At 36.1% G+C, this 12,622-nt stretch overlaps 1 protein-coding gene across 1 annotated transcript in view; it reads left to right on the forward strand.

Moving 5' to 3' along the window:
- Positions 1 to 12,622, forward strand: part of FMN2 (formin 2) — a 153,722-nt gene that overhangs the window by 119,805 nt on the left and 21,295 nt on the right. Inside the window, exon 17 of the mRNA XM_088524283.1 lies at positions 1,916 to 1,967. Within this exon, the coding sequence (XP_088380409.1) occupies positions 1,916 to 1,967 (52 nt within the window). The remainder of the gene's footprint in view (positions 1 to 1,915; positions 1,968 to 12,622) is intronic.

Genomic DNA, 12,622 nt, shown 5'->3' on the forward strand with positions numbered 1-12,622 from the left:
TCAGTAGTAGAATTATTTCATTTAGGAATTGTATCTGAAGATACTTATAATGTTAGCCCAGAACAAGATATCGGAGCTTCTTGCATCCAGGATTTGCGTGCAGCTTCTCTTTCACACCGTGCAGTTTTACAACAAATAATACCTTGCCTTCCAGGATCAATGTATGGAGGAGGGGGGGGAAAAAAAAAAAAAAAAACCTGTCAAAGCTGCCAGTTTTCACCAGTTTTCATATACAAAGCAAGGCAAGGCTTTCATGCAAAGCTATAAGTCAGCCCAGATTCACTCAACACTGGGCCCAGGTTCACTCAAAAGGGCTGTGAGTCCTCGCAGACCTTTTGAAGAATCTGGGCCGAGTTTCAAACGGGTAATGAAACCCGTAATCAGGCGGGCTGCATGTGCTCTTGAGTTGCCTTGAGAGCTCTTACCCAGCTCTCCCTCACATGTCCTGGGGTTTGCTGAGATTTTATTTGTTTGGTTTTTGTTTTTTGTTTTAAGCAAAACAGTGATGGAGTCTAAGTCTTCAAATAATCATTAATAGATACAGTATTGGCTGTTGTGGTAATCCAGGCCCTGCTCACCTGACTCGGAGGGTTATATGCAAGCATTTTGCAGGGTCAGATCTGTGGTTCTGATCCTTATTCTGACTGTGAGGAAAAAAATAGAAAACTCCATTTGTGAATCTTTGCTACAGGTTTCCTGCGCCTATTTTAGTTTTAGGGTATGTTTGTAAAGTGCTTTCAATTAAAACATTATAACAGAAAAATAGTGATTATTTTTGTTCCCTAATAATTATGTTCTCACTTGTGCCAAATTTGAATCCAGGGTTTCTTATTTCAAAGGAGGTACATCTGCAATATGGAGAAATAATTAATGCTGTAGAGCTGTGTGGGAAAGTAGAAAGATGAAAACATAGTGTAGAAGTTTATGCCTGTTTTTTCAGTTTTTCATATAAATTCTGTGGAACTGACAATTGTCTTCAGGAAAATTCAGAGCCGCTTACCCTGAAGCTCACTGACTCCCTGGAAATGAATCCTAAGCTTTTCCTTGAAAGTTAACAGGGCGTTACTCTAACGGAACAAAGAGAGGAATCAAGTTCCAAGCTAAAAAGTTTTTGACTAAAAAAAGTCCGATTTATGATCTGCATAAGGTATGCCACATGAACGTATACAGTGTATATACAAATCTTATCTAAGCCCACGTGCATAGCCAGTTTGCACTACCACTTTGCACGTTGATAACATCTGAGTTTGTGCTTTCTTGTAGATTTTGTATATCAAAATTCCCATATGAATTAAATGAAATGTGTACAAAACAAAATGTAAGAAAATATATGAAAATAGGTCATTTTAATGAATATGCAACAATAAACAGTTGAGTATTTTGAATTTTCTTAGTGCAATGGTAACTTTCTTTGACCATATAAAAACATCAATCTATATGCACAGTGGTTCTAATACTTGAGTATTTAATACAACCTTTCTTGTTTAGGAATGCCCATTCCTATACTAGATTATTCTGGGGAAGAAAGAATCTGGGCTGAGTTTTGTTTTTAACTTTCAACTTTAACTTCAAGGTGGGAGGCTGAACCTTTCTACTTTTCACTCAGATTTTTTTTCCTTCTCTTGGTAGATAAATTCCTATATTAAGTCTTCAGACTTATTTTCATGCATTGGTTGCTGTTGTTGATATTACTGGGTTTTTTTTAATTTTATTTTTCTTAAAATTTGCTTTGAGATATTTTCATGGGGATGTAATTCAGATAGTTTTCTCAGATTTGATGTAAATGAATACGTCTTCAGGTGTTTTTAATGTAATAATAGATATAAGATGTATGGCATATTTACAGTGAATATTATCACAAAACAGGATCTATATCTTCCATGTTATAGCAAATTATTTTCCTGTATTTTTACAGCTAAAGTAGACCAAGAAAATGAGGAGAAGTCATTGACAGAAGCACATAAAAGGTAAGAAAAAATAATGGAATAAAATCTTTCCTTCCTTTCTCTGAAAAATGTTTTTTTAGAAGTTGCTATTTTCGAAGCAGAGTCATTTTTTTGAATAGTGAAAAGGCTACATTAAGAAAACCAAGTGAAATCTTTCTTGTCAACTTTATTTTGATCATTAGAAAAGAAAAACTGAAGGAATATAAGCAAGCAGTCTGCCTTTAGAAAAACCTTGTATGCAGCTCTATCTGAAAATGCATATTCCTTATGTAAAAATGAATCGCGAGTATGACAGTTGGATTGAGAGAAAACTGTTCATTCCTATTCATTTGACAGATGCACAGCACTCACCAGACAGTATTATTCACTGAGTACCACTTCCTGCGCTTATGAAATATCTGCTGTAAAACAAGGAATGGAAATCTGCTTCTAAAATAGCAATGATATGTATAATCAAATGTGACTGCATTTGTAGACATGTTAATAGATCTTCAAATAATTTTTGTGGGGAAGAAGAAAACAAAATAGTTTATTAAATCTCATTACAGATGTGATCACTTGAGAGCATTTCCAAAACTGGGAATGTCACTCTGTTGCACAACTTGTGGTTTCTTCTGATTTTTTTCAACGTTCTCCAGGAGTAGTGTTTAAGTGGGACAGATTTTTATCTATCCCAGCAAAAGACCAAAATAGGACACACACCATTTATAGTCCAGATTTAGTGAAACTGGCAGTCTGCATTTGTTTTCCTTTCACTAAAAATAACTTCTTGTTATAACAACTGCCACTGAATATATGCTAATGACTACAGCTCTCAGTAGGATGCAAGTAAAGCGTGCTGCTAGAAAAGGTGCTGGTTTTGCATTTCTGGGCTGTGTTAGCCAGTGTAAGGCTCTGATGTTAGTCACCTGCTCTCCTGTCCCAGCACAGGTGATTCTCCCCACCCAGCTTCCTTTTATTCTCTTGTTCCATGCACCAAAGGCAGCACCCACAGAGCAAAAGGGAAAGAGGAGGTTCCTCTGTTAGAGGAAACTCTCTCCTTTCTTACAAGGAGATGGCATTACCGTGTGTAGTATGTCCGTGATGTGGGGTCCTCACATTGAAGTGGAACAGAGGGAATATTGCTTTGGCTTAGTATCATACCTCTTACTCCAGTATATGAAAGGCATTCCTGAAATTCCTTCAACTTGTTTAACTGCTGAATTACATAATTCTTATCCTTCAAGATCTCCTTCGCAGTAAAATTTAGAGAGAGGAAGCTGTTAATAAGATGTTTTTGTTGATCTCTGTCAAACTGCTCTGTGAAGGAATTTGTTTTTGTTAATGGAAAAAGGATTTGCTTTTATGTCCAAAGCTGAGAGATTCCTAAGAGCAAGGGGAATGAATCCACAACGTGTTCAGAAAGCTTGTGGCTTGCTCTTGTCTTCTGGTGTCTAGTTTATTCTCTATCCTGATTTTTTCCCTGAAAGCACTGAAACCACAATATCAAAAACTTCCTAGTGGCATAGCTAAGATCCACAGGGAATGTCTCAAAAGGATAGCTGTAGGTATGAAAGCTTTCATGGAAAATGTGAGGAATTATGCTGGGACCTAAAGAATACTATTTAGGAACAAAGATATTTTTATTATTAGCCAGGCCAGATTTCTTTCTCTCTTGCTCTCTCTTTTGAATTATTATTAATCCAGTCAGTGGTATTCGTTAACATTTTGAAGCTTCATGATGTATCTTTAGTGTCTGTGTTAAATTAGGTTAAAACTGTTTATTACACTAAGATTTCCAAAGGTTGTGATCTCTTATTTGGAGCGGGGGGGAGGAAGGGGGGTGTGAAAGGGAAGATAGCTTAAAAAGCTAAATAAAAGATTAGTTACATTTGGCTAATCATAGGTAGAATAGCAATGCATAGGATGACTAGACAAGCAAGCAGTGCAAGGAAAAGTGATGGATTAGATGGAGCAAAATTAATGTGATTAATGTGCTTGGATTTTTCCTTTTGAAGTAGATAACTTCAGCCCATGTGCAAGTTCACTGCTACCCCATGGATGCATTTCTTCAGCTTTCCATAAGAGCTGCAAATCTTTTCTTTTAGCTTGAGCATGGAGTATTAAAGCTGTTATCTCCATAAAAATGCAGAAGTCCAAGAGAAAAGCTCTTGCAGCAATAACAACAAAAATGTTTCTAAAATGAATAATGATTTGGGGAAAATGCAGCAATGTGTATTTTAGAAAAGCTCAGTTATGCAATAGATGAGCTGAAATGGAAAGTTAATCTTCCACACAAAATAAAGACAAAGAAAATGGAATGTCTGCTCCAGAGACTCCATACAGTGTATAGCTGTTCATTTGTCACAAGTGCGAAAATGTTTAATCGGTTATGAGATGATGTATTCTCTCGTTATTTATCGTGTTTAGTGACTTTAAGAGTGTCAGTATGTAAAGTGTTTATCCAAGGAATGGATTTCTGGCGCATGGATAAAATGAAAAGTGAAATGTTTAGCTTGCAATGGGCATATGTTCCAAGATCTCTCTGAGTAAGTATCCCGAGATGAGAAGAAAGCACACAGGTCTGTGTTTATCTAGCTTACGCAGGCAGACAAGGAAGGCTCCAGCCTGGTATTAACACTGAAGTGACATGGAATGTCTTCACCAAACCCCAAACAATTACATCATTCCCTTAACAATATTGATAAAGTGCAATAAAAAGAACCTGGCACTTTCCAATTAGATCCTCCTTCCTAAATACTTGAGAAACTGTCAAATACTTGACAAGGTAAAGTAGAAACCACTATGAAGGAATTGAAAGACTTGAGGGAAGGAGCAAAAAAAAAAAAAATCTATATTTAAGGAGTCTGTGTTTTGGGATTTTTTTTTCACTTTATATCATACTAGATGATTTGCCCTTTATCCCAAGACATAAGGCTAAAATGCCGTAAAGTTTAGCTGCAAATATCAGCTAAACAACTTCACAGATAAAGTTCACCCTTTTTGAAAACTGGAAAACACAGAGCCCTTTTCGCCAAGCAACAAATATATATTCCTCTTTTATGTATTTTCAGATACTTAGTTTTAAAAACCTCTGATCTTTCAATGAGGCGTTTTCTGTAAGCAGGGGAAAATATTAGGAGTACTGTTGTTTTCAGGCACACTTTTAGGAGTGTTTTCAGGCACTATCTTAGGAGTGCACTTCTAGGAGGAGATACATTTTGATCACAATATCTACTGCAAAAGTTGTACCACAGCTGATGTCCTTCTTACCATGCTAGGACAGAAGACAGGTCGCAGTAGCCGGGTCATCTTGGCAGCATATCATCAGAAATGAGCTTGGCACTCCTCATGCACTTGGTGAAGAAGCAAGAGCTAATCAGCATCATAGATCTACCAGAAACAGCATTTGGTGAAGCAGAAGCTCATGACTGTAGGCTTTGCTACCTTTATTCAGCTGGATAGCTGGGAAGGAATAGCATAACTTTATTACTTCCTTATAATACCGTGCACAATATTTAATTCTGACTTCCATGGAAAATTTCCAGATTAAGACTTTGTGTGTTTTTTAGGATAAAACAAAATCCAAATTGTAACACTGATTCTTTGAAACATTCAGACCATTTTCAATTCTTCTTCCTCTCTCTTAGGAAAAAAAAAAAAAAAATCAGTTCCCAAGTTGGGTACAGTAGCTACTAGGCTCATCTAATAAGCTTTGGATGTAGCCAAATCAAAACAGAACTGTACCACATTCAGAGGACCTGATATTTGTCAAGAACAATTAATTGCTCTGAAATGTTCTTGGTTTTCATTTACTCATAAAGCAATTATTTAAGATGATGTTGAAAATCTCTTAAATGTGGCAGATTCTTTTTAGGTAGCATAACCCTGCAATTAGGAATTCCTGCTTTAGGAAGCAATAACCTAGGCCATTAGGGCACAACACTCCTTTTAATGGTGGCTTGCTTTTGGATGAAGCTATTCACTTTTTTTTTTTCCTAATGTGATTCATAATGAGTGCAGAAATATTGCCTGGCTTTAACTTTATCATTGAATTTAATGAATCTGATAATTTAATCTACTCTCTCATAAAATCTTAGTGCACTCTGATAGTATATACTTGTTTTATAAAAAGTCAAACTTTCTGCCTTCTGACATAACTATCAGCTTTGGCGTTTGAGGTGTGTGTGGCTGAGTATAGAACACCTTCTCAGTCGGGATGTTTTTTATTTGGTTTATCTTATAATTTGCTCACATTACATTCCAGTGATTTTTAGGCTTTTAAGTGCTTCCTGAGTGCTGTCTCTCAGGCACCTCTTCTGTTTTGAAAACTTCTAATAATCCATTTAGCAATGTTTTGTAGCTTTCTTTGCTGTAGCAACAAATGACATTAATTTTTGGACAGGAATGTTTACTTTTAAGTTCCCTGGAAAAGAAGGAAGGAAAAAAAAAAGAAGAAAAGAAACAAGTGCCCCTGCCACAACACTGTGCAGACTCCCATTGCCTCCTGTGCACATTCAGAGGAGCATTTGGAGAGGAGCAAAGCCCTACACCTGCGCTCGCGCTGACAGGCTGCTGACACGCAGAGAAAGAGCAGACAGTATGGTACAATGGCACTGCTGACAGCAACACCTAGAAATGTAGCACCTAGGTCTGGTAATCCGCTAAAACAGGGAATGTTTCTCCCGCCTCGCTCCCCTCCGCACAATGGTTTGGATTTTTTTTTTTGAAAACAGGACTGTAAAGTTGAAGTGAGAATTGAGGTCATGATTGAAATAAAGTGGTGAAAAGCTTAGAATAGAAAGGTATTTAGTAGAAAAAAAATATTGGAAAAAAAATGAAAGGCAAGGCTGTGTTGTTGGGCCCCGTGTCTCCCTGCTCGCTTGCCATTTATCCTTTGTTACTTCCTTTCCTGTTAGTTCTCTTTTCTTGCTGTGTGGCTCCTGGTGTGCAGGCCTGTACTGCTCACAGTAATACATTTCAGACTGTAGGGATGCATTAGTTGCATGAGCAAAAAGTAAATACTCAGAGGACAAAGGAAATATGTATAGAAGAAGCTTACAGACTGTTAAACAGATTGGATCATTCTTGTTTAGTATCCCATCTCTGACAAAATATCAGGGCCCATAAATGTGCAGTAATGGAAAATTAGCCAGCAGTTTAGCTATGTCAGAAAGTTGCTTCTGAAATGCTGTAATTATCTTTTCCTGAGAGATATTTGTCCTTTTCTGAAACGATTTGCCAAAGGAGTGAATGAATTTTTATTCATGTTTGCAGTTGCTTTTGTTTATTCTGACAAGAACACCATTGTATTTCCTTTTATTTATGTCAGGTGTCTTGCTTAAAAATAATTTTATTGGTTTTAAATTAATTTCCTGTTAATGCCATTGAATGCTAGTATGATTTAACTATCATGCTAATCTAGAATAGCTATTTCAAATTCAGAGAGCTAATATTAAGCACCTTCCTGATGTTTACATAGAGGCTCTATTTTTATATATTACAGTAAAAGATTAATAAATTGGATTAAGATGCAAATGTAATTACATAGCTAAGTAGCACTGGTAACAATGTATAAGTTAACTGGGTCCAATGGTTCCAAAAGTTAAACTCACCATGAGTGACAATTTATTAACACAGAGCAACTGTGTGTGTGTGTGTGTGTGTGTGAGAGAGAGAGAGAGAGAGAGATTAGCTCCAGTGCCTCTCTGTTATACATCAGGCCATGATTATGTTCAGCAGTTTTTTCCTTTCATTATATTGTCCAACTGAGTTGTTTAGTTAGACTGTTTCCTAAGACCTTCGTATTTTAGTGTCATCTGCATCTGAGTCAAATAGTTATTGCAAATGCTCTCTTTTCTGTTTTTACTCTCTTCTGTTTCTTTGCCATTGCGATTGTTACTTTCTTCCTTGGTGTATTTTAAGATTCACTTTAAAGATTATTATATTGCTCTTGTTGTGCACATGCAAATGGAAAAGCACAATTTAAGGGATGTGGTCACAACTATTAACTCATCTGGGAACTATCCAGTAATAACTTGAAGAATATAGGTCATTCCTTCCCTAATAATTTCCAGCCGGTGGAAGACAGCCATCAGCCCCTCCGTGGTGTAGAGCTTGTCCTAGCTGGCTGCTGCAGCCCCATCAGCTCTCTTGTACGTGTAGGGTAGGTATTTAGGAACAAGAGTATTATCTCTACTGTTCCTCAGTTTATTCCTCAGCCTTGCTCTCTAGTCTTGTGTATTTGTGTGCGTATGTGCTTTTTTGTCTTGCTTTCTCTCAAAGAGATCTTTTCCTTGATAAATTAGATTCAGAAACTGCTTTAGTGAGCTAGGTCTCTCCTGCACTGTGTCTTAAGTAGACATGTGTCATGGAATAATGTTCACCCACTTCCTTTCTCAACTGGTCTGTGGTGGATGTTTCCACCTTAATCGGTCTGATGATATAGAACCTTCTGTATCCCAAAGAAAGCAACTAGTGTGATGATCACTGCAGACCAGAAACATCACGAAACCCTAGTGTAGTCCTTGAAAGGCATGAAATCAGCTACCCCAAACCTGAGAGAGCATTCTTACACCAAACGAGTATGGATAATCTATCTTTGCTTGCATATGTGAATATCAGTGGTTCATATGTTGTGTGATCTACATGGTTGTTTAATCAGTCCATCGATGCAAAGGCTTCCACTTTTTTTTTTTTTTTTTTTTCTTTTTCCAAACTTGATCCATGTAGAAAATGCTACTTCTCTTTCCCGTCATCTAGATGAAGATGCTCTGACTGCAGTGAAGCGAATGGATTAGGATAAAATGGGAGTAACTCACTCTAAGAATACAAAAATCCTTTGAAAATTTCCATCTTCTCCAAAAGCTACATTCCTTCCATTCAGACTTGTGCAATGCTGTTAGGATAGTAGGGGAGCATTAGTATCCTCATTTCTTAAGGAGGGAGCTCTTATATAGACCTAAACAATCCAAAAGGGCTAAGTTGAACCAGCCTTAAAAAGCATTTAAAATATTAGAAGGTTCTGAAATGTCAAAGTATTTTGGAGCATCTTTAATCTATTATTTTTTTTGAGCACAAAAATGCTGACTGTAACTCTTACAGCCTTAGCTACACCAAGAAATTTTAATCAAATTTGACTTCCTTTATGAGTGCAAACCAAGATAGGTCAGTGAAGACTGATGCTACTAGCTATAAACAGGCTATTTTAAGTGGGATATAGGTAGTATGCAAAAATTTTGATTAGAATAGGCTGTATAAGTGATATTCTAGGTTACACATTGAGCAAAAATAACTTTTGTTTTTTTCTCCCTCTCTCCCCTGACCTCGTATTGTTTGGGACAATGTATCAATGTATTGGAAATCTAGTTCGACTTTTTTTTTTTTTTTTTTTTTTTTTTTAATAAAGTTATGTCTACTTCAGAAAAAGCATATGCCAATTCTCCCAGTCAGACCTGTAAATTCATTTCAGTTGTTTTTAATATACATTCTGCTAAATGCATGTGTGCAAAATTTAATCTATGCTGGACTATACATTCTGAGTGTGACAATGTTACATGTATTTGGACTCTGTTAAAACATATGTGTGGTTTCTATCTAAATAATCTGCTCTAGATTTAAAGCAAATTGGCCCTTATTTGGTCAGATAATTTTGACCTTGACGCTACATGAAGTTTACCACTACAAAAGCAAAACCATACCATGGAGCAGGCAGACACTAATAAGACTGAGGTTGGCATCAATAAATTTATTAATAATTTAGTATTTAATATAATAAAACTTTTCTTACAAAAATATGTAGTACATAATGGTTATATTGCCTCCATATATAATTATAAACTTCTTAAATCATAACAATTGCTCAGAAAGCCCTCCTTGCACAAGGTAATGAAGATGAGGTGTGTTAATAGAAAAATCTGGAGACAAGTTGGGCTTTAACATGAAGCATTTAGCTGTTTCTTACCAGAGGGAAGCCAGCAAATTTTGTCAGCTCACTGATGCTGAAATTCATTTTACCTCTGTATTCTGTGTCTACTGGCAACTTATTATTTGGTCAAGTTCAGTCATCCACAGCTTATTCAATATATTTGAAGCTCATATGTTTCTTAAAAGAAGAAAAGAGTTTTCTTTTGGATGTTTTTCTAATTCTTACTTTCCAGGGCACACAATTACATGAGTTTGCTTTCCAGATGCTCAGGCTGTAAGTGCCCAATTAAGCAAAGAGCTTTGTATCTATATAATAAATCAGGTGGCATGCATGGCCAGAGTATTCCGGATAACATAAAGTTAAAACCCTTAAACTCTGTGAAAGAAAATCTACTCATTTGTGCAAAGTATACTGATTACAGTGGACTTAGACTAATGTCCCTAGGAAAGTGTTTGAGCTGTGCTTTTGAGAGAGAAAGTGTGAAACCTGTTATAAAGCATCATCTTACAGGAGAAAGAAGCACATGCCATTTGAATGCATTAGAAGAATTGTGTTAGAATATGTTTGCTTTGTCTTCTCTGAGTGGCCTGGCAGAATATGATCATCAGGGACAAAATGTACCCAAGTTCAACTGTTTTTTTTCTTAATGTATGATGTAAATTTAATTTTTGTCTAATATTCTTGAATGGAAACTTACCTTTTCAATAAGCATTATATAATTTGAGTTTACTGGGATTTGCAAAATTAGGGTGGGCCAATTCTTGGGTTAGGTGCCATCAATCAATGCTGTGTACAGGATAAAAATAAGGTATAAAGATGCCTCTAACCTATTTTTTCTCACCTTTGCTTTTTAAATGGCTAGAGGCTGACTCAGTCTCTTCAGTAATCTAGAATAGCTTTTTAAGCTTTTTTTTTTTTTTTTTTGACTTTGCAAATTTCTTTATCATGGTCAACGAAGAGATCATAGATCTTAATCTTGACTCTTGACTTTGTAAAATTAATTCTGTTCTGCCTTCTCTCCAAAAAAAATCTTCGTGTCCAAATCTGTTTTCCAACAAAATCGTCATGTGAGTCAGTTTTAGCCCTAATTTTATAGAACTTTTTTTTTTATTTTCTGAGAAATAGAACAGATTTGAATGATGTGTATACCAGGGCCTGGTATTTGAGTTTGAGCTATGGTTGAAATATTCATTGTGCACTCCATGTGTAATGAATTTAGGGGATCGCTCCTCTTAATTTTAGTTTTTCTAAAGTATTTGGTCTAAGTAAAGGACGATATTCTCAATATCTTTTGAATTTAATAATGTGCTGTTTACAGCATAGACTGTCCTCCAGTAACATTCTGCTATGGTCTGCTACATTCACTGTATGGCATGAAGTATTCAAGCTGTGTATTTGTGTTACTGATAATGTTAAATAACTGCTAATAATCAGTTGTCAATAATGTTCTTGAAAATTGATAAGTGTTGAGCTTGTAAAGCATTCATAGCTATATCGGGGGACAAAAGATCAAACTACCTACAAAGAAACCTGGCCTGCTAGAACGTAATTTTCTGTGCTCATTATGTGCTTTATGTTGGGTTTTGCTGTACCTTAAAGACAGAGGGCTTTTGTTGTTGTTGTTGAAGTTGCTAATTTTCATCTTGTTGGATTAATAAAACACTTCCCTGTTTAATATAGATTTATAGGAGTCAATGGATTAGGCATGAGGGAGATGCCTTAGGATATGTTTGCATACATTTGGCAGGATTTTTTGTTTTTAAGAGGAAAGGAAAAAATCTCTTGAGACCTTTGTTTTCTAAGGAACAATATTACAAAATCCATAGTTAAGTTACACAATATAATTTGGCTAAAGAAAGAAGGGATTGATTATTCTGGCAGCTGACTTAAATTGGCATGTTATCTCAACTTGGTTTTTAATATTAAACGATACCCCTTTTCTCCTTTAGAAAAGTTGGGGAAAAAGTCCAAAAGTTTCTCACCAACATTTAAGTAGTGGGTATATCTGAAACGGGGAGAACTCTCAGCAAAATATATCAAATAGATGATGAGAGGCTTCTTCGTGTGCTGTGCATGTCAAGTTTCTTCACATCCCTGTGCTGTGTCAGTAACCAGCATGCTGGTTTCTGTTTTGCTTCATCAGATAATTTTGTGTTACTTTGAACAAAAGTTAAAAGATTAACTTTCAGTAATGCTTTCAGTTATTTAAAGCACAAAGAAAATACGTTAAAAAAATGTTATTATAAAACAAAATGAGGATGAATTTGCTAACTCCCATGACCAGCTTTTCCAGGAAGCAGCTACTGTAGCCTGGCTACAGTACCCCTGCACCCTGCCTAGCCTTAGATTCAAAGAAAACATTTTGCACTTTCTGCCAAACTTAGTTTGGCTTTTAAAAATAATTAGTGACAGATTCAAAGTAGTAAAAGGCCAGCATCATCTTTTTTCCCTTTCTTGTTTCCTTTAATAATCTATGCTTAATTCTGAATGTTAGGATATAGCTTAGCAGCTACTACCTCAATCAAAACTGCATCTGATAGACAACAACACCCAAGTTGTCAAGCATATCCAAATGTTAACTTCAACCAAAATACTTGGTACATTAAACAATACAGGATATCTGTTGTGGCCCTGTGGAGCAAATTTCCTGTTTTTAGATGTGCTTTGAAACTCTCGCAGGTATTTTTGTATACTGTATTGGAAAGCTGATGATGTGTGTGAGTGTGCAGACACCCACCTGTCCGTGTGTGTGTTCACCATTTCTCAGAAA

Source organism: Tinamus guttatus, unplaced genomic scaffold (assembly GCF_059628265.1).
Source record: "Tinamus guttatus ecotype Peru unplaced genomic scaffold, ASM5962826v1 Tinamus_guttatus_pri_ptg000208l, whole genome shotgun sequence".
Taxonomy (NCBI): domain Eukaryota; kingdom Metazoa; phylum Chordata; class Aves; order Tinamiformes; family Tinamidae; genus Tinamus; species Tinamus guttatus.